The following is a 25,391-nucleotide window of genomic DNA, read 5'->3' as shown; positions in this document are numbered from 1 at the left end:
GTTCTACCATCACCATAGACAGGGGGCATCCTCTACACCTAGAGGAGATTCTACCATCACCATAGACAGGGGCATCCTCTACACCTAGAGGAGAGGAGGTTCTACCATCACCATAGACAGGGGACATCCTCTACACCTAGAGGAGAGGAGGTTCTACCATCACCATAGACAGGGGACATCCTCTACACCTAGAGGAGAGGAGGTTCTACCATCACCATAGACAGGGGACATCCTCTACACCTAGAGGAGAGTAGGTGCTACCATCACCATAGACAGGGGCCATCCTCTACACCTAGAGGAGAGGAGGTTCTACCATCACCATAGAGAGGGGGCATCCTCTACACCTAGAGGAGAGGAGGTTCTACCATCACCATAGACATGGACATCCTCTACGCCTAGAGGAGACGAGGTTCTACCATCACCATAGACAGGGGATATCCTCTACACCTAGACGAGAGGAGGCTCTACCATCACCATAGACAGGGGGCATCCTCTACACCTAGAGGAGAGGAGGTTCTAGCATCACCATAGACAGGGGACATCCTCTACACCTAGAGGAGAGGAGGTTCTACCATCACCATAGACAGGGGACATCCTCTACACCTAGAGGAGAGGAGGTTCTACCATCACCATAGACAGGGGACATCCTCTACACCTAGAGGAGAGGAGGTTCTACCATCACCATAGACAGGGGGCATCCTCTACACCTAGAGGAGAGGAGGTTCTACCATCACCATAGACAGGGGGCATCCTCTACACCTAGAGCAGAGGAGGTTCTACCATCACCATAGACAGGGGGCATCCTCTACACCTAGAGGAGAGGAGGCTCTACCATCACCATAGACAGGGGGATTCTGTACACCTAGAGGAGAGGAGGTTCTACCATCACCATAGACAGGGGACATCCTCTACACCTAGAGGAGAGGAGGTTCTACCATCACCTTAGACAGGGAACATCCTCTACACCTAGAGAGGAGGAGGTTCTACCATCACCATAGACAGGGGGCATCCTCTACACCTAGAGGAGAGGAGGTTCTACCATCACCATAGACAGGGGACATCCTCTACACCTAGAGGAGAGGAGGTTCTACCATCACCATAGAGAGGGGGCATCCTCTACACCTAGAGGAGAGGAGGTTCTACCATCACCATAGACAGGGGGCATCTTCTACACCTAGAGGAGAGGAGGTTCTACCATCACCATAGACAGGGGGCATCCTCTACACCTAGAGGAGATTCTACCATCACCATAGACAGGGGCATCCTCTACACCTAGAGGAGAGGAGGTTCTACCATCACCATAGACAGGGGACATCCTCTACACCTAGAGGAGAGGAGGTTCTACCATCACCATAGACAGGGGACATCCTCTACACCTAGAGGAGAGGAGGTTCTACCATCACCATAAACAGGGGACATCCTCTACACCTAGAGGAGAGTAGGTGCTACCATCACCATAGACAGGGGCCATCCTCTACACCTAGAGGAGAGGAGGTTCTACCATCACCATAGACAGGGGACATCCTCTACACCTAGAGGAAAGGAGGTTCTACCATCACCATAGACAGGGGGCATCCTCTACACCTAGAGGAGAGGAGGTTCTACCATCACCATAGACAGGGGGCATCCTCTACACCTGGAGGAGAGGTGTTTCTACCATCACCATAGACAGGGGGCATCCTCTACACCTAGAGGAGAGGAGGTTCTACCATCACCATAGACAGGGGACATCCTCTACACCTAGAGGAAAGGAGGTTCTACCATCACCATAGACAGGGGCATCCTCTACACCTAGAGGAGATTCTACCATCACCATAGACAGGGGGCATCCTCTACACCTAGAGGAGATTCTACCATCACCATAGACAGGGGGCATCCTCTACACCTAGAGGAGAGGAGGTTCTACCATCACCATAGACAGGGGGCATGCTCTACACCTAGAGGAGAGGAGGTTCTACCATCACCATAGACAGGGGGCATCCTATACACCTAGAGGAGAGGAGGTTCTACCATCACCATAGACAGGGGGCATCCTCTACACCTAGAGGAGAGGAGGTTCTACCATCACCATAGACAGGGGGCATCCTCTACACCTAGAGGAGAGGAGGTTCTACCATCACCATAGACAGGGGGCATCCTCTACACCTAGAGGAGAGGAGGTTCTACCATCACCATAGACAGGGGACATCATCTACACCTAGAGGAGTGGAGGTTCTACCATCACCATAGACAGGGGGCATCCTCTACACCTGGAGGAGAGGTGTTTCTACCATCACCATAGACAGGGGGCATCCTCTACACCTAGAGGAGAGGAGGATCTACCATCACCATAGACAGGGGGCATCCTCTACACCTAGAGGAGAGGAGATTCTACCATCACCATAGACAGGGGATATCCTCTACACCTAGAGGAGAGGAGGCTCTACCATCACCATAGACAGGGGGCATCCTCTACACCTAGAGGAGAGGAGGTTCTAGCATCACCATAGACAGGGGGCATCCTCTACACCTAGAGGAGAGGAGGTTCTACCATCACCATAGACAGGGGGCATCCTCTACACCTAGAGGAGAGGAGGTTCTACCATCACCATAGACAGGGGGCATCCTCTACACCTAGAGGAGAGGAGGTTCTACCATCACCATAGACAGGGGGCATCCTCTACACCTAGAGGAGAGGAGGTTCTACCATCACTATAGACAGGGGGCATCCTCTACACCTAGAGGAGAGGAGGTTCTACCATCACCATAGACAGGGGGCATCCTCTACACCTAGAGGAGAGGAGGTTCTACCATCACCATAGACAGGGGGCATCCTCTACACCTAGAGGAGAGGAGGTTCTACCATCACCATAGACAGGGGGCGTCCTCTACACCTAGAGGAGAGGAGGTTCTACCATCACTATAGACAGGGGGCATCCTCTACACCTTGAAGAGAGGAGATTCTACCATCACCATAGACAGGGGGCATCCTCTACACCTAGAGGAGAGGAGGTTCTACCATCACCATAGACAGGGGGCATCCTCTACACCTGGAGGAGAGGTGGTTCTACCATCACCATAGACAGGGGGCATCCTCTACACCTAGAGGAGAGGAGGTTCTACCATCACCATAGACAGGGGGCATCCTCTACACCTAGAGGAGAGGAGGTTCTACCATCACCATAGACAGGGCGCACCCTCTACACCTAGAGGAGAGGAGGTTCTACCATCCCCATAGACATGGACATCCTCTACACCTAGAGGAGAGGAGATTCTACCATCACCATAGACAGGGGCCATCTTCTACACCTAGAGGAGAGGAGGTTCTACCATCACCATAGACAGGGGGCATCCTCTACACCTAGGGGAGATTCTACCATCACCATAGACAGGGGCATCCTCTACACCTAGAGGAGAGGAGGTTCTACCATCACCATAGACAGGGGACATCCTCTACACCTAGAGGAGAGGAGGTTCTACCATCACCATAGACAGGGGACATCCTCTACACCTAGAGGAGAGGAGGTTCTACCATCACCATAGACAGGGGACATCCTCTACACCTAGAGGAGAGTAGGTGCTACCATCACCATAGACAGGGGCCATCCTCTACACCTAGAGGAGAGGAGGTTCTACCATCACCATAGACATGGACATCCTCTATGCCTAGAGGAGACGAGGTTCTACCATCACCATAGACAGGGGATATCCTCTACACCTAGAGGAGAGGAGGCTCTACCATCACCATAGACAGGGGGCATCCTCTACACCTAGAGGAGAGGAGGTTCTACCATCACCATAGACAGGGGGCATCTTCTACACCTAGAGGAGAGGAGGTTCTACCATCACCATAGACAGGGGGCATCCTCTACACCTAGAGGAGATTCTACCATCACCATAGACAGGGGCATCCTCTACACCTAGAGGAGAGGAGGTTCTACCATCACCATAGACAGGGTACATCCTCTACACCTAGAGGAGAGGAGGTTCTACCATCCCCATAGACAGGGGCCATCCTCTACACCTAGAGGAGAGTAGGTGCTACCATCACCATAGACAGGGGCCATCCTCTACACCTAGAGGAGAGGAGGTTCTAGCATCACCATAGACAGGGGACATCCTCTACACCTAGAGGAGAGGAGGTTCTAGCATCACCATAGACAGGGGACATCCTCTACACCTAGAGGAGAGGAGGTTCTACCATCACCATAGACAAGGGACATCCTCTACACCTAGAGGAGAGGAGGTTCTAGCATCACCATAGACAGGGGACATCCTCTACACCTAGAGGAGAGGAGGTTCTACCATCACCATAGAGAGGGGGCATCCTCTACACCTAGAGGAGAGGAGGTTCTACCATCACCATAGACATGGACATCCTCTACGCCTAGAGGAGATGAGGTTCTACCATCACCATAGACAGGGGGCATCCTCTACACCTAGAGGAGAGGAGGTTCTACCATCACCATAGACAGGGGACATCCTCTACACCTAGAGGAGAGGAGGTTCTACCATCACCATAGACAGGGGGCATCCTCTACACCTAGAGGAGAGGAGGTTCTACCATCACCATAGACAGGGGGCATCCTCTACACCTAGAGGAGAGGAGGCTCTACCATCACCATAGACAGGGGGATTCTGTACACCTAGAGGAGAGGAGGTTCTACCATCACCATAGACAGGGGCCATCCTCTACACCTAGAGGAGAGGAGGTTCTACCATCACCATAGACAGGGGGCATCCTCTACACCTAGAGGAGAGGAGGTTCTACCATCACCATAGACAGGGGCCATCCTCTACACCTAGAGGAGAGGAGGTTCTAGCATCACCATAGACAGGGGACATCCTCTACACCTAGAGGAGAGGAGGTTCTACCATCACCATAGACAGGGGGCATCCTCTACACCTAGAGGAGAGGAGGTTCTACCATCACCATAGACAGGGGGCATCCTCTACACCTAGAGGAGAGGAGGCTCTACCATCACCATAGACAGGAGGATTCTGTACACCTAGAGGAGAGGAGGTTCTACCATCACCATAGACAGGGGGCATCCTCTACACCTAGAGGAGAGGAGGTTCTACCATCACCATAGACAGGGAACATCCTCTACACCTAGAGAGGAGGAGGTTCTACCATCACCATAGACAGGGGTCATCCTCTACACCTAGAGGAGAGGAGGTTCTACCATCACCATAGACAGGGGACATCCTCTACACCTAGAGGAGAGGAGGTTCTACCATCACCATAGACAGGGGGCATCCTCTACACCTAGAGGAGAGGAGGTTCTACCATCACCATAGTCAGGGGGCATTCTCTACACCTAGAGGAGAGGAGGTTCTACCATCACCATAGACAGGGGCATCCTCTACACCTAGAGGAGAGGAGGTTCTACCATCACCATAGACAGGGGCATCCTTTACACCTAGAGGAGATTCTACCATCACCATAGACAGGGGACATCCTTTACACCTAGAGGAGATTCTACCATCACCATAGACAGGGGGCATCCTCTACAGCTAGAGGAGAGGAGGTTCTACCATCACCATAGACAGGGGGCATCATCTACACCTAGAGGAGAGAAGGTTCTACCATCACCATAGACAGGGGGCATCCTCTACACCCAGAGGAGAGGAGGTTCTACCATCACCATAGACAGGGGGCATCCTCTACACCTAGAGGAGAGGAGGTTCTACCACCAGGATAGACAGGGGGCATCCTCTACACCTAGAGGAGAGGAGGTTCTACCATCACCATAGACAGGGGCATTCTCTACACCTAGAGGAGAGGAGGTTCTACCATCACCATAGACAGGGGACATCCTCTACACCTAGAGGAGAGGAGGTTCTACCATCACCATAGACAGGGGGCATCCTCTACACCTAGAGGAGAGGCAGTTCTACCATCACCATAGACAGGGGGCATCCTCTACACCTAGAGGAGAGGAATTTCTACCATCACCATAGACAGGGGGCATCCTCTACCCCTAGAGGAGAGGAGGTTCTACCATCACCATAGACAGGGGGCATCCTCTACACCTAGAGGAGAGGAGGTTCTACCACCAGGATAGACAGGGTGCACCCTCTACACCTAGAGGAGAGGAGGTTCTACCATCACCATAGACATGGGGCATCCTCTACCCCTAGAGGAGAGGAGGTTCTACCATCACCATAGACAGGGACATCTCTACACCTAGAGGAGAGGAGGTTCTACCATCACCATAGACAGGGGGCCTCCTCTACACCTAGAGGAGATGAGGTTCTACCATCACCATAGACAGGGCGCATCCTCTACACCTAGAGGAGAGGAGGTTCTACCATCACCATAGACAGGGGGCATCCTCTACACCTAGAGGAGAGGAGGTTCTACCATCACCATAGACAGGGGGCATCCTCTACACCTAGAGGAGAGGAGGTTCTACCACCAGGATAGACAGGGTGCACCCTCTACACCTAGAGGAGAGGAGGTTCTACCATCACCATAGACATGGGGCATCCTCTACCCCTAGAGGAGAGGAGGTTCTACCATCACCATAGACAGGGACATCTCTACACCTAGAGGAGAGGAGGTTCTACCATCACCATAGACAGGGGGCCTCCTCTACACCTAGAGGAGATGAGGTTCTACCATCACCATAGACAGGGCGCATCCTCTACACCTAGAGGAGAGGAGATTCTACCATCACCATAGACAGGGGGCATCCTCTACACCTAGAGGAGAGGAGGTTCTACCATCACCATAGACAGGGGGCATCCTCTACACCTAGAGGAGAGGAGGTACTACCATCACCATAGACAGGGGGCATCCTCTACACCTAGAGGAGAGGAGGTTCTACCATCACCATAGACAGGGCGCACCCTCTACACCTAGAGGAGAGGCAGTTCTACCATCACCATAGACAGGGGGCATCCTCTACATCTAGAGGAGAGGAGGTTCTACCATCACCATAGACAGGGCGCACCCTCTACACCTAGAGGAGAGGCAGTTCTACCATCTCCATAGACAGGGGGCATCCTCTACATCTAGAGGAGAGGAGGTTCTACCATCACCATAGACAGGGGGCATCCTCTACACCTAGAGGAGAGGAGGTTCTACCATCACCATAGACAGAGGCATCCTCTACACCTAGAGGAGAGGATTTTCTACCATCACCATAGACAGGGGGCATCCTCTACACCTAGAGGAGAGGAGGTTCTACCATCACCATAGACAGGGGGCATCCTCTACACCTAGAGCAGAGGAGGTTCTACCATCACCATAGACAGGGGCATCCTCTACACCTAGAGGAGAGGAGGTTCTACCATCACCATAGACAGGGGGCATCCTCTACACCTAGAGGAGAGGAGGTTCTACCATCAACATAGACAGGGGCATCCTCTACACCTAGAGGAGAGGAGGTTCTACCATCACCATAGACAGGGGGCATCCTCTACACCTAGAGAAGAGGAGGCTCTACCATCACCATAGACAGGGGCATCGTCTACACCTAGAGGAGAGGAGGTTCTACCATCACCATAGACAGGGGACATCCTCTACATCTAGAGGAGAGGAGGTTCTACCATCACCATAGACAGGGGGTATCCTCTACACCTAGAGGAGAGGTGGTTCTACCATCACCATAGACAGGGGGCATCCTCTACACCTAGAGAAGAGGAGGCTCTACCATCACCATAGACAGGGGCATCGTCTACACCTAGAGGAGAGGAGGTTCTACCATCACCATAGACAGGGGACATCCTCTACACCTAGAGGAGAGGAGATTCTACCATCACCATAGACAGGGGGTATCCTCTACACCTAGAGGAGAGGTGGTTCTACCATCACCATAGACAGGGGCATCCTCTACACCTAGAGGAGAGGAGGTTCTACCATCACCATAGACAGGGGCATCCTCTACACCTAGAGGAGAGGAGGTTCTACCATCACCATAGACAGGGGGCATCCTCTACACCTAGAGGAGAGGAGGTTCTACCATCACCATAGACAGGGGACATCCTCTACCCCTAGAGGAGAGGAGGTTCTACCATCACCATAGACAGGAGGCATCCTCTACACCTAGAGGAGAGGAGGTTCTACCATCACCATAGACAGGGGGCATCCTCTACACCTAGAGGAGAGGAGGTTCTACCATCACCATAGACAGGAGGCATCCTCTACACCTAGAGGAGAGGCGGTTCTACCATCACCATAGGCAGGGGACATCCTCTACACCTAGAGGAGAGGAGGTTCTACCATCACCATAGACAGGGGACATCCTCTACACCTAGAGGAGAGGAGGTTCTATCATCACCATAGACAGGGGGCCTCCTCTACACCTAGAGGAGAGGAGGGTCTACCATCACCATAGACAGGGACATCCTCTACCCCTAGAGGAGAGGAGGTTCTACCATCACCATAGACAGGGGGCATCCTCTACACCTAGAGGAGAGGAGGTTCTACCATCACCATAGACAAAGGTTCTTTACTGTAAGAGCAGTGAGACTATGGAAATCTCTTCCGCAGGAGGTTGTTATGGCGGACTCTATGTACAGTTATGGAGAGGCCTGGATGCGTTTCTGGAGAGAAAAAATATCACGGGTTATGGGGATAAAACATTTATTTAATTCTTAAAGGTTGGACTTGATGGACTTGCGTCTTTTTCCAGCCTTATATACTATGATACTATGACACAAAGATGTGCAGCAGATAATGGGGGACCACGATTGGGAATCTTCTGGATTAGAGGTTTAATCCCGCATCATGCCATTTAATGGGCTGCCTTTAAGGTAGCAAGCAGGCGTGGTTTTCCGTGTCCTATCCTAGAAAACGTATTTGCATATTTCCCACAATGATGAGCTGCAACTATAAACATTAGAATTTCCTCTCTTCGGCAGACGGGAAGCCGGCACTCCCAGTGTTTGATAGATCGCTGCAGATCAGACAGATGCACGTGCTGGAGGCTTTGGATCTTCTCATTGCTCGAGCAGATAAAGGTAGCCGTCATCCCATGTGTCCACCAGTAAGAGGCGCTGCATTATAGTCTGGATGTATTATTTGCGTCTGCTCTGAGCCACTTCAAAGGGCAGAAGAGTCATATGTAGTGTATACCATCTCCTGATATATGCAGATATTTCCTCTATTGGATGTTACTAAATAATAATTACCTGCATAAAGGTCTCTACATTGTCCCTTAGAAACAAGATTCTGTCCTTGGATACGACCACACCTGCACCCTGGCAGCTGTCACGGGTGGTCCCGCGACCCATATCGCGGGTCGCGGGCTCACCCGCTTTTCTCTGCCCTCGCCAGCGCGCTGGTAGCGCTGCTTACCTTCCCCGGCTCCCGGCTCGCTTCCTTCCGCCGGGCGTGCGCGGCCCCGAATGATAGGGCGCGCGGGGTCACTTTTCAAAATTTAAAGGGCCAGTGCGCCATTAATTGGCGCTGGCCATTTAGCAGAATCTATTTAAGCCTGCCTCCTCCTGCAAGCCCCTGCCGGATCTTCTTGCCTAGCGCCCTAGAGAAAGCTTTCCTGATGCTTTGTGCTCTTCTTGTGAATTCCCGTTGTGACCCCGGTTCCGTTTCTGACATCGCTCCTTTGCCGCCTGCCCTGACCTGTTGCTACGTCTCTGACTCCGATCCTGTGCTGCCTGTCCTGACCTCCTGCCTGTCCCCGACTACGAGATTGCCTGCCGTTTCTGTACCTGAACCTTGGCTGCCACTGCGGAGAAGTCACGCCTGTGGAACGACCTGGTGGTACCACACCGCAGCTTGTCTAACCCGCCTTGCGGCGGGCTCTGGTGAAAACCGGGTACCACTTAAACTCCGGTCCCAGGTAGTGGCTTGTGCCATTGTCCGCAGTGGTTCAGAGGATCCACAACCTCACTGACCCTGACAGTAAGATCCGGCCATGGATCCCGCCGAGGTTCCGCTTCCTACCCGTCCGATTCTGGCCTCCATCGTGGTCCAGCAATCCCAAGAGATTGCCGCTCAACGCGAACAGCTGGAACAGGTGACCACCATGCTGCAGCAGCTGCTAGCCACCCAGCAACAGCAACAGGTTCCTGAGCCTGTCCCCGTGGCTCCCGCAACCCCGGCTTGTCTTCCTGCCGTTGAACCCAGGCTTCGGCTGTCTATGCCCAGCAAGTATGATGGCGATCCCAAGATGTGCAGAGGCTTTATAACCAAATGCTCCCTGCACATAGAATTCATGCCGTCTCAGTTCGTCACGGAGCGATCCAAGGTGGCCTTCTTCCTCAGCCTCCTATCTGGGAAAGCACTGGCCTGGGCTACTCCACTTTGGCATAGAGAAGACCCGGTCACGGCTAATCTCTCAGCTTTCCTGGCAGAGTTCCAGTCAGTCTTTGAAGAACCTGCAAGGGCCTCTTCTGCTGAGACTGCGCTCTTGAACCTACGCCAGGGGAGTTCATCCGTGGGAGAATACGCTGTCCAGTTCCGTACCCTGGCTTCGGAACTCACCTGGAACGACGCGGCCCTGTCTGCCGCTTTCAAGAAGGGACTTTCTACTCAAGTTAAGGACGCCCTGGCCGCTCGGGATCTGCCGTCTTCCCTGAGTGGTCTTATCACCTTAGCCACCCGGATTGACGTGCGATTCAGGGAGCGTGCCGAAGAATCACGCCTTGAACAACCCCAAGTCCGCCCACGACGTCTCCCTCGCCTGGCTCCTGCTTTCCAAAGACCGCTCCAGTCTCCTGTTGTACCATCGGCAGAGGAGCCTATGGAAGTGGACAGGGCCAGACTCTCTCCTCAGGAACGTATCAGAAGGCGTCAGGGAAACCTTTGTCTCTATTGTGCCAGTCCTGAGCATTTCTTGGGGTCTTGTCCGATCCGTCCTCAGCATCCGGGAAACGCCAGCACCTAGGGTTCTTGGGAAAAGCGTCCCTAGGTGTAAGCAAAGCTTCTCCTCGCTTGATGATACCTGTGTGTCTCAGCTTTGGCACCTGCACCCAAATTCAGGTCTCTGCTTTCTTGGACTCCGGCTCTGCAGGGAACTTCGTGGATGCCACTCTGGTCTCCCGGCATCACATTCCCGTGGTTCGTCTAGAAAAGCCATTGGTCATTTCTTCGGTTAGTGGCCAAATCCTTTCCGACCCGTTCCGGTACTGCACCAAGCCTCTGTCCGTGCAAGTCGGAATTCTACATAAGGAAAGACTATCCTTTTATGTACTTCCACGGTCCATGTCCTCCGTCCTGCTGGGCCTACCATGGTTGCAGCTCCACGCCCCCGTCCTTGACTGGAGGACGGGGGAGATCCTCCGGTGGGGACCTAACTGCCAGTCTCGCTGTGTGAAAATGTCTCATCCAGTGCCTGCCCTGGAGGGCCTTCCCGCTTGCTATAAGGACTATTATGACGTCTTCTCGAAGAAGCAAGCCGAGACGCTGCCACCTCACCGTCCTTACGACAGTCCTGTGGACCTGTTGCCGGGTATGTCCCCTCCGCGGGGTCGTGTGTACCCGCTCTCTGTACTAGAAACCGCAGCCATGTCGGAATATATCCAGGAGAATCTGCTGAGAGGATTCATACGTAAGTCCTCTTCCCCGGCTGGTGCAGGTTTTTTCTTCGTGACCAAGAAGGACGGGTCACTCCGTCCATGCATCGACTACCGCGGTCTTAACAAGGTCACAGTTAAGAACCGCTACCCGTTGCCGCTGATTACGGAATTGTTTGATCGTCTTCATGGAGCCAAGGTCTTCTCCAAATTGGACCTTCGAGGGGCCTACAATCTTATCCGTATCCGTCAGGGAGACGAGTAGAAGACCGCTTTTAATACCTGTGATGGACACTTTGAGTACCTGGTAATGCCGTTTGGACTCTGTAACGCCCCAGCCGTTTTCCAGGAATTCGTAAATGACATTTTTAGAGACTTGCTTTATGTCTGCGTTGTGGTCTATCTGGACGATATCCTGGTATTCTCTCCGGACCTAGAGACACACCAAGTGCACGTACGGCAGGTTCTCAATCGTCTAAGGGCCAATCGTCTCTACGCCAAACTCGAAAAATGTCAATTTCATCAGCGGAGTTTTCCATTTCTCGGCTACATCATCTCCGACAGAGGTCTCCAGATGGATCCTGCAAAGCTGTCGGCGGTTCTTCAGTGGCCCCGTCCAGTAGGACTGCGTGGTATACAGCGGTTCCTGGGATTTGCAAATTACTACCGGCAGTTCATCCCACACTTCTCCTCGCTGGTGTCTCCTATTGTGGCGCTCACCAAGAAGGGTGCCAAACCCCGTCTCTGGCCTTTGTCTGCTGAAGAGGCCTTTACAACATTAAAGTCTGTTTGCTTCTGCTCCAGTCCTGGTGCGTCCCGACACTGAAAAGCCTTTCCATCTGGAAGTAGATGCCTCCTCTGTAGGGGCCGGTGCTGTGCTGACACAGAAAAGTTCCAAGGGCCGAACTGTCACTTATGGATTTTTTTTCTAAGACGTTCTCCCCTGCTGAGAGGAACTATTCTATAGGGGACCGAGAACTGTTGGCGGTTAAGCTCGCCTTAGAAGAATGGCGCTATCTTCTGGAGGGAGCTCGGTTTCCAGTCAGCATCTATACTGACCATAAGAACCTTCTCTATCTCCAGACTGCTCAGCGACTCAATCCTCATCAAGCTCGCTGGTCACTCTTCTTTGCCGGGTTCGACTTTATTCATTTCCGCCCGGCCGAGAAGAACATCAAGGCAGACGCCCTCTCTCGTGCCTCGGATGTCATTGGAGGGGAACCGGCTCCTCGGCATGTCATTCCTCCTGATCGACTGGTACTGGCCGCACCTGTGGATCTTCGTCAGCTTCCCCCTGGCAAGACATATGTAAAACCTGCTCTACGGAGGAAGATTCTGTCTTGGGGACATTGCTCCCATGTGGCTGGGCATCCTGGGGTGCAGCACTCTCTCTCCCTCATTCTACTGGTGGCCAGAGCTGGCCAAGGATGTTCGGGACTTTGTGGGTTCCTGTGCCCGGAATAAGCCATCACGTTTCAAGCCTGCTGGTCTTCTTCTACCATTGCCGATACCCAGCTGCCCGTGGACTCACGTGGCGATGGACTTTGTCACAGACTTATCGCCTTCATCAGGCAACACCGTCATCTGGGTGGTAACCGACCATTTTTCGAAAATGTCGCATTTTGTCCCTCTGCCAGGCCTGCTGTCTGCTCCACACCTTGCCAGCCAGTTCTTCACCCATATCTTCCGCTTGCATGGACTTCCGTTGCACATTGTCTCAGACCGTGGGGTCCAATTTGTCTCCCGCTTCTGGCGACCCCTATGCAATCAGTTACAAGTGAGACTGGACTTCTCTTCTGCGTACCATCCGCAGTCAAATGGACAAGTGGAGAGAGTTAACCAAACTTTGGGCTGTTACCTGCGTCTCTGCCCGTCAGGACGATTGGTCCGCTCTTCTACCATGGGCAGAGTTCTCATATAACTCCCTGGACTCGGAGTCTGCCGGTGCTTCACCTTTCTTTATTGTGTATGGAAGACATCCACGTCCACCTCTACCCCTCTCCGTGTCTGCTGATGTTCCTGCTGTGGAGGAGTTGGTAGCAGATCTTAAGACTATTTGGGAACAGACTCACCAGTCCCTGCTTCAGGCATCTGCCCGCACCAAGGCTCAGGCCGATAAGAAACGCAGGCCTCCTCCCATCTTCTCTCCAGGGGATAAAGTGTGGCTGTCTTCAAAATATGTTGGCTTGAAGATTCCCAGCTACAAACTTGGTCCTCGCTATCTGGGTCCATTTGAGGTGCTGAAGCGCATTAACCCCGTGGCCTATAAGCTACGCCTCCCTCCCACCATGCGCATCCCGAACTCATTCCATGTCTCCCTGCTCAAGCCCGTTGTCCTGAACCGCTTCTCCTGGCAAGTTCCTCCCCCCACTCCAGTGGCGGACTCCGCCGACACCTATGAGGTAAAGGAGATCCTGGACATGAAAACGGTAAGGGGGAGGCGGTTCTTCTTGGTTGACTGGAAGGGGCTTTGGGCCAGAGGAGAGATCTTGGGAGCCAGAGGACAATATATTGGACCGTGACCTCCTGCAAGGATTTCTCCAGCCCAGGAGGAGGGGGAGGCCGAAGGGGGGGGGTACTGTCACGGGTGGTCCCGCGACCCATATCGCGGGTCGCGGGCTCACCCGTGCTTCTCTGCCCTCGCCAGCGCGCCGCCAGCGCTGCTTACCTTCCCCCGCTCCCGGCTTGCTCCCTTCCGCCGTGCGCGTGCGGCCCCGAATGATAGGGCGCGCGCGGTCACTTCTCAAAATTTAAAGGGCCAGTGCGCCATTAATTGGCGCTGGCCATTTTGCAGAATCTATTTAAGCCTGCCTCTTCCTGCAAGCCCCTGCCGGATCTTCTTGCCTAGCGCCCTAGAGAAAGCTTTCCTGATGCTTTGTGCTCTTCTTGTGAATTCCCATTGTGACCCCGGTTCAGTTTCTGACTTCGCTCCTTTGCCGCCTGCCCTGACCTGTTGCTACGTCTCTTACTCCGATCCTGTGCTGCCTGCCTGACCTCCTGCCTGTCCCCGACTACGAGATTGCCTGCCGTTTCTGTACCTCGACTTTGGCTGCCATTGCGGACAAGTCACGCCTGTGGAACGACCTGGTGGTACCACGCCGCAGCTCACCGGGCTCTGGTGAAAACCGGGTACCACTTAGACTGCGGTCCCAGGTAGTGGCTTGTGCCATCGTCCGCAGTGGTTCAGAGGATCCACAACCTCACGGACCCTGACAGCAGCAGTGATCACACATGCGCTAATGAGCCGCCTGACCACCAGGACTCATCGCTTACATCACAGGGCGGATGTGAGGCCTTCAGTATCTGCCAGATATTTCATATGTACAAACTTGTTTCTTTGCGCAAAACCTCCAGCAGTGGTGGTCGTATCCAACAACAACCTTTGTTTACAGGGGACTACATGGAGACATTTAAGGGAAATTTTGTTCCAATTGGGACATTTTTTAAATAACATCCAATGGAAGTAATGTCTGTATATGGGAGATGGATTACAATACATGGGACTTCCACCGAGGAGAGGACCCCTTTAAGCTATCCTCACCCAGGTGCTGCAATGTGTGTTCTTGTCTTAAGGTAAGGATGCCCGTCTCTATGTCTTCCGGTTGAGCGCCATAAGGAAGGATCTGGAAGACAACCAGGCTCCAAGGCACAAATATGAATGCCGGGAAAATAAACTAGAGAAGACAAAAGGTGCGAGACCTTGTGAGGGCTCCATGACCTTGTAAGGGCGCCACTCCATGGCTCTAGACCCTTCTCTAAATGATTGTTCTCCATTCAGGATGCCACTTGTACGCCATCAACACTCATCACAACCATGAGCTGCGGGTGGTGGTGGCCATCAGGAACAAACTGCTGCTCATCACACGGAAACACAGCGCTGCGAACATGGCGGCTGGGTCCTGTCCAGTAGAAGCCTTTCAGTACATCAGGGTGAGGAACCTGTAATATCAGTGTTAAACAGCCTTAAGGTAATACTGTAACCTACACACACTGCACTATATCACACCCTAACTACACCCGGTAATGCTACCTTATATAATACTGTAACCCTACACACTGCACTATATCACAACCTAACTACACCCAATAATACTACCTTATATAATACTGTAATCCTACACACACTGCACTATACCACACCCTAACTACACCCGGTAATACTACCTTATAGAATACTGTAACCTACACACTGCACTATATCACACCCTAACCACACCTGGTAATACTACCTTATATAATACTGTAACCTACACACTGCACTATATCACACCCTAACTACACCTGGTAATACTACCTTATATAATACTGCAACCCCACACACTGCACTATATCACACCCTAACTACACCCGGTAATACTACCTTATATAATACTGTAACCTACACACTGCACTATATCACACCCTAACTACACCCGGTAATACTACCTTATATAATACTGTAACCTACACACACTGCACTATATCACACCCTAACTACATAACTACATCCGGTAATACTACCTTATATAATACTGTAACCTACACACTGCACTATATCACACCCTAACTACACCCGGTAATACTACCTTATATAATACTGTAACCTACACACACTGCACTATATCACACCCTAACTACATCCGGTAATACTACCTTATATAATACTGTAACCATACACACTGCACTATATCCAGGGGCGCACCTGCCATGAGACGAGTTGAGACTTTCGCCTCAGGGCGGCACGCCTCCTGCTGGTGGAAGGGGCGGCATTGTGAAGGCTACCAGGCTGCTCCGCTACTACTTACAATAGTAATTGCATCATTCAGATGCAAGTACCATTGCTGACAGCACTGCGGAGGACGTCCTGTGCGGCGCTGCTGTGATAGAGGAAGCGCTTACTAGCGCTTCCTGTGTCACTAGTGCAGAGGAAGCCTGGAGGAGCCAGGGGGAGGGGGAGCGAGGGGGAGGAGGAGCCAGGGGGAGGAGCGGGTGCGACTATATCACACCCTAACTACACCTACCTTATATAATACTGTAACCCTACACACACTGCACTATATCACACCCTAACTACACCCGGTAATACTACCTTATATAATACTGTAACCTACACACTGCACTATATCACACCCTAACTACACCTGGTAATACTACCTTATATAATACTGTAACCTACACACTGCACTATATCACACCCTAACTACACCCGGTAATACTACCTTATATAATACTGTAACCTACACACTGCACTATATCACACCCTAACTACACTCGGTAATACTACCTTATATAATACTGTAACCTACACACACTGCACTATATCACACCCTAACTACATAACTACATCCGGTAATACTACCTTAAATAATACTGTAACCTACACACTGCACTATATCACACCCTAACTACACCCGGTAATACTACCTTATATAATACTGTAACCTACACACACTGCACTATATCACACCCTAACTACATCCGGTAATACTACCTTATATAATACTGTAACCTACACACTGCACTAGATCACACCCTAACTACACCCGGTAATGCTACCTTATATAATACTGTAACCCTACACACACTGCACTATATCACACCCTAACTACACCCGGTAATACTACCTTATATAATACTGTAACCTATACACACTGCACTATATCACACCCTAACTACACCTGGTAATACTACCTTATATAATACTGTAACCTACACACACTGCACTATATCACACCCTAACTACACCCAGTAATACTACCTTATATAATACTGTAACCTATACACACTGCACTATATCACACCCTAACTACACCCCGTAATACTACCTTATATAATACTGTAACCCTACACACTGCACTATATCACATCCCTAACTACACCCGGTAATACTACCTTATATAATACTGTAACCCTACACACTGCACTATATCACACCCTAACTACACCCGGTAATACTACCTTATATAATACTGTAACCTACACACACTGCACTATATCACACCCTAACTACACCCAGTAATACTACCTTATATAATACTGTAACCTATACACACTGCACTATATCACACCCTAACTACACCCCGTAATACTACCTTATATAATACTGTAATCCTACACACACTGCACTATATCACACCCTAACTACACCCGGTAATACTACCTTATATAATACTGTAACCCTACACACTACACTATATCACACCCCAACTACACCCGGTAATACTATCTTATATAATACTGTAACCTCCACACACACTGCACTATATCACACCCTAACTACACCCGGTAATACTACCTTATATAATACTGTAACCTATACACACTGCACTATATCACACCCTAACTACACCCCGTAATACTACCTTATATAATACTGTAACCCTACACACTGCACTATATCACATCCCTAACTACACCCGGTAATACTACCTTATATAATACTGTAACCCTACACACTGCACTATATCACACCCTAACTACACCCGGTAATACTACCTTATATAATACTGTAACCTACACACACTGCACTATATCACACCCTAACTACACCCAGTAATACTACCTTATATAATACTGTAACCTATACACACTGCACTATATCACACCCTAACTACACCCCGTAATACTACCTTATATAATACTGTAATCCTACACACACTGCACTATATCACACCCCAACTACACCCGGTAATACTACCTTATATAATACTGTAACCCTACACACACTGCACTATATCACACCCTAACTACACCCGGTAATACTACCTTAAATAATACTGTAACCTATACACACTGCACTATATCACACCCTAACTACACCCGGTAATACTACCTTATATAATACGGTAACCCTACACACTGCACTAAATCACACCCTAACTACACCCGGTAATACTACCTTATATAATACTGTAACCTACACACTGCACTATATCACACCCTAACTACACCCGGTAACACTACCTTATATAATATGGTAACCCTACACACTGCACTATATCACACCCTCACTACACACGGTAATACTACCTTATATAATACTGTAACCTACACACTGCACTATATCACACCCTAACTACACCTGGTAATGCTACCTTATATAATACTGTAACCTACACACTGCACTATATCACACCCTCACTACACCCGGTAATGCTACCTTATATAATACTGTAACCTACACACTGCACTATATGACACCCTAACTACACCCGGTAATACTACCTTATATAATACGGTAACCCTACACACTGCACTATATCACACCCTAACTACACCCGGTAATGCTACCTTATATAATACTGTAACCTACACACTGCACTATATCACACCCTAACTACACCCGGTAATGCTACCTTATATAATACTGTAACCTACACACTGCACTGTATCACACCCTAACTACAACCGGTAATACTACCTTATATAATACTCTAACCCTACGCACACTGCACTATATCACACCCTAACTACACCCGGTAATACTACCTTATATAATACTGTAACCCTACACACTGCACTATATCACACCCTAACTACACCCGGTAATACTACCTTATATAATACTGTAATCCTACACACACTGCATTATATCACACCCTAACTACACCCGGTAATACTACCTTATATAATACTGTAACCTACACACTGCACTATATCACACCCTCACTACACCCCGTAATACTACCTTATATAATATTGTAACCTATACACACTTCACTATATCACACCCTAACTACATCCCGTAATACTACCTTATATAATACTGTAATCCTACACACACTGCACTATATCACACCCTAACTACACCCCGTAATACTACCTTATATAATACTGTAACCCTACACACTGCACTATATCACACCCTAACTACACCCGGTAATACTACCTTATATAATACTGTAACCTACACACACTGCACTATATCACACCCTAACTACACCCAGTAATACTACCTTATATAATACTGTAACCTATACACACTGCACTATATCACACCCTAACTACACCCGGTAATACTACCTTATATAATACTGTAACCCTACACACTGCACTATATCACACCCTCACTACACCCGGTAATGCTACCTTATATAATACTGTAACCTACACATTGCACTATATCACACCCTAACTCCACCCGGTAATACTACCTTATATAATACTGTAATCCTACACACACTGCACTATATCACACCCTAACTACACCTGGTAATACTACCTTATATAATACTGTAATCCTACACACACTGCACTATATCACACCCTAACTACACCCGGTAATACTACCTTATATAATACTGTAACCCTACACACACTGCACTATATCACACCCTAACTACACCCAGTAATACTACCTTATATAATACTGTAACCCTACACACTGCACTATATCACACCCTAACTACACCCGGTAACACTACCTTATATAATATGGTAACCCTACACACTGCACTATATCACACCCTCACTACACACGGTAATACTACCTTATATAATACTCTAACCCTACGCACACTGCACTATATCACACCCTAACTACACCCGGTAATACTACCTTATATAATACTGTAATCCTACACACACTGCACTATATCACACCCTAACTACACCCGGTAATACTACCTTATATAATACTGTAATCCTACACACACTGCACTATATCACACCCTAACTACACCCGGTAATACTACCTTATATAATACTGTAACCTACACACTGCACTATATCACACCCTAACTACACCCGGTAATGCTACCTTATATAATACTGTAACCTACACACTGCACTATATCACACCCTCACTACACCCGGTAATGCTACCTTATATAATACTGTAACCTACACACTGCACTATATGACACCCTAACTACACCCGGTAATACTACCTTATATAATACGGTAACCCTACACACTGCACTATATCACACCCTAACTACAACCGGTAATACTACCTTATATAATACTCTAACCCTACGCACACTGCACTATATCACACCCTAACTACACCCGGTAATACTACCTTATATAATACTGTAACCCTACACACTGCACTATATCACACCCTAACTACACCCGGTAATACTACCTTATATAATACTGTAATCCTACACAGACTGCATTATATCACACCCTAACTACACCCGGTAATACTACCTTATATAATACTGTAACCTACACACTGCACTATATCACACCCTCACTACACCCTGTAATACTACCTTATATAGTATTGTAACCTATACACACTTCACTATATCACACCCTAACTACATCCCGTAATACTACCTTATATAATACTGTAATCCTACACACACTGCACTATATCACACCCTAACTACACCCCGTAATACTACCTTATATAATACTGTAACTCTACACACTGCACTATATCACACCCTAACTACACCCGGTAATACTACCTTATATAATACTGTAACCTACACACACTGCACTATATCACACCCTAACTACACCCAGTAATACTACCTTATATAATACTGTAATCCTACACACACTGCACTATATCACACCCTAACTACACCCGGTAATACTACCTTATATAATACTGTAACCCTACACACTGCACTATATCACACCCTCACTACACCCGGTAATGCTACCTTATATAATACTGTAAACTACACATTGCACTATATCACACCCTAACTCCACCCGGTAATACTACCTTATATAATACTGTAATCCTACACACACTGCACTATATCACACCCTAACTACACCTGGTAATACTACCTTATATAATACTGTAATCCTACACACACTGCACTATATCACACCCTAACTACACCCGGTAATACTACCTTATATAATACTGTAACCCTACACACACTGCACTATATCACACCCTAACTACACCCGGTAATACTACCTTATATAATACTGTAACCCTACACACTGCACTATATCACACCCTAACTACACCCGGTAACACTACCTTATATAATATGGTAACCCTACACACTGCACTATATCACACCCTCACTACACACGGTAATACTACCTTATATAATACTGTAACCTACACACTGCACTATATCACACCCTAACTACACCTGGTAATGCTACCTTATATAATACTGTAACCTACACACTGCACTATATCACACCCTCACTACACCCGGTAATGCTACCTTATATAATACTGTAACCTACACACTGCACTATATGACACCCTAACTACACCCGGTAATACTACCTTATATAATACGGTAACCCTACACACTGCACTATATCACACCCTAACTACAACCGGTAATACTACCTTATATAATACTCTAACCCTACGCACACTGCACTATATCACACCCTAACTACACCCGGTAATACTACCTTATATAATACTGTAACCCTACACACTGCACTATATCACACCCTAACTACACCCGGTAATACTACCTTATATAATACTGTAACCTACACACTGCACTATATCACACCCTCACTACACCCGTAATACTACCTTATATAATATTGTAACCTATACACACTTCACTATATCACACCCTAACTACATCCCGTAATACTACCTTATATAATACTGTAATCCTACACACACTGCACTATATCACACCCTAACTACACCCCGTAATACTACCTTATATAATACTGTAATGCTACACACTGCACTATATCACACCCTAACTACACCCGGTAATACTACCCTATATAATACTGTAACCTACACACACTGCACTATATCACACCCTAACTACACCCGGTAATACTACCTTATATAATACTGTAACCCTACACACACTGCACTATATCACACCCTTACTACACCCGGTAATACTACCTTATATAATACTGTAACCTATACACACTGCACTATATCACACCCTAACTACACCCCGTAATACTACCTTATATAATACTGTAATCCTACACACACTGCACTATATCACACCCTAACTACACCCGGTAATACTACCTTATATAATACTGTAACCTATACACACTGCACTATATCACATCCCTAACTACACCCGGTAATACTACCTTATATAATACGGTAACCCTACACACTGCACTATATCACATCCCTAACTACACCCGGTAATACTACCTTATATAATACTGTAACCTACACACTGCACTATATCACATTCCTAACTACACCCGGTAATACTACCTTATATAATACGGTAACCCTACACACTGCACTATATCACACCCTAACTACACCCGGTAATACTACCTTTTATAATACTGTAACCCTACACACTACACTATATCACACCCTAACTACACCCGGTAATACTACCTTATATAATACGGTAACCCTACACACTGCACTATATCACACCCTAACTACACCTGTTAATACTACCTTATATAATACGGTAACCCTACACACTGCACTATATCACACCCTAACTACACCCGTTAATACTACCTTATATAATACTGTAACCTACACACACTGCATTGTATCACACCCTAACTACACCCGGTAATGATACCTTATATAATACTGTAATCCTACACACTACACTATATCACACCCTAACTACACCCGGTAATAATACCTTATATAATACTGTAATCCTACACACACTGCACTATATCACACCCTAACTACACCCGGTAATACTACCTTATATAATACTGTAACCTATACACACTGCACTATATCACACCCTAACTACACCCCGTAATACTATCTTATATAATACTGTAATCCTACACACACTGCACTACATCACACCCTAACTACACCCCGTAATACTACCTTATATAATACTGTAACCTACACACACTGCACTATATCACACCCTAACTACACCCGGTAATACTACCTTATATAATACTGTAACCCTACACACTGCACTATATCACACCCTAACTACACCCGGTAATACTTCCTTTTATAATACTGTAACCCTACACACTACACTATATCACACCCTAACTACACCCGGTAATACTACCTTATATAATACAGTAACCCTACACACTGCACTTTATCACACCCTCACTACACACGGTAATACTACCTTATATAATAATGTAACCTACACACTGCACTATATCACACCCTAACTACACCCGGTAATATTTCCTTTTATAATACTGTAACCCTACACACTACACTATATCACACCCTAACTACACCTGGTTATACTACCTTATATAATACGGTAACCCTACACACTGCACTATATCACACCCTAACTACACCCGGTAATACTACCTTATATAATACTGTAACCCTACACACTACACTATATCACACCCTAACTACACCTTTTAATACTACCTTATATAATACTGTAACCTACACACTGCACTATATCACACCCTAACTACACCCGGTAATACTACCTTATATAATACTGTAACCTACACACTGCACTATATCACACCCTAACTACACCCGGTAATACTACCTTATATTATACTGTACCCCTACACACACTGCACTATATCACACCCTAACTACACCCGATAATACTACCTTATATAATACTGTAACCTACACACTGCACTATATCACACCCTAACTACACCTGGTAATACTACCTTATATAATACTGTAACCTACACACTGCACTATATCACACCCTAACTACACCCGATAATACTACCTTATATAATAATGTAACCTACACACACTGCACTATATCACACCATAACTACACCCGGTAATACTACCTTATATAATACTGTAACCCTACACACTGCACTATATCACACCCTCACTACACCCGGTAATGCTACCTTATATAATACTGTAACCTACACACTGCACTATACCACACCCTAACTACACCCGGTAATACTACCTTATATAATACTGTAACCATACACACTGCACTATATCACACCCTAACTACACCCGGTAATACTTCCTTTTATAATACTGTAACCTACACACTGCACTATATCACACCCTAACTACACCCGGTAATACTACCTTATATAATACTGTAACCCTACACACACTGCACTATATCACACCCTAACTACACCCGGTAATACTACCTTAAATAATACTGTAATCCTACACACACTGCACTATATCACACCCTAACTACACCCGGTAATACTACTTTATATAATACTGTAACCTACACACACTGCACTATATCACACCCTAACTACACCCGGTAATGCTACCTTATATAATACTGTAACCTACACATTGCACTATATCACACCCTAACTCCACCCGGTAATACTACCTTATATAATACTGTAATCCTACACACACTGCACTATATCACACCCTAACTACACCTGGTAATACTACCTTATATAATACTGTAATCCTACACACACTGCACTATATCACACCCTAACTACACCCGGTAATACTACCTTATATAATACTGTAACCCTACACACACTGCACTATATCACACCCTAACTACACCCGGTAATACTACCTTATATAATACTGTAACCCTACACACTGCACTATATCACACCCTCACTACACCCGGTAATGCTACCTTATATAATACTGTAACCTACACACTGCACTATATCACACCCTAACTACACCCGGTAATACTACCTTTTATAATACTGTAATCCTACACACACTGCACTATATCACACCCTAACTACACCCGGTAATACTACCTTATATAATACTGTAACCCTACACACTGCACTATATCACACCCTCACTACACACGGTAATGCTACCTTACATAATACTGTAACCCTACACACTACACTATATCACACCCTAACTACACCCGGTAATACTACCTTATATAATACGGTAACCCTACACACTGCACTGTATCACACCCTAACTACACTCGGTAATACTACCTTATATAATACGGTAATCCTACACACACTGCACTATATCACACCCTAACTACACCCGGTAATACTACCTTATATAATACTGTAACCCTACACACACTGCACTATATCACACCCTAACTACACCCGGTAATACTACCTTA

At 47.7% G+C, this 25,391-nt stretch overlaps 1 protein-coding gene across 1 annotated transcript in view; it reads left to right on the top strand.

Annotated features, from left to right (window-relative positions):
• Positions 1–25,391, top strand: part of GARNL3 (GTPase activating Rap/RanGAP domain like 3) — a 236,191-nt gene that overhangs the window by 180,861 nt on the left and 29,939 nt on the right. Inside the window, 3 exon segments of the mRNA XM_072131865.1 lie at positions 8,851–8,949; positions 15,037–15,153; positions 15,242–15,393. Coding sequence (XP_071987966.1) covers positions 8,851–8,949; positions 15,037–15,153; positions 15,242–15,393 — 368 coding nt within the window.

The sequence above is a fragment of the Engystomops pustulosus genome, unplaced genomic scaffold, assembly GCF_040894005.1.
Source record: "Engystomops pustulosus unplaced genomic scaffold, aEngPut4.maternal MAT_SCAFFOLD_158, whole genome shotgun sequence".
In the NCBI taxonomy this organism is placed as follows: Eukaryota; Metazoa; Chordata; class Amphibia; order Anura; family Leptodactylidae; genus Engystomops; species Engystomops pustulosus.
Note: the sequence above shows the minus strand (reverse complement) of the source record. Positions and strands in the feature narration are given on the sequence as shown.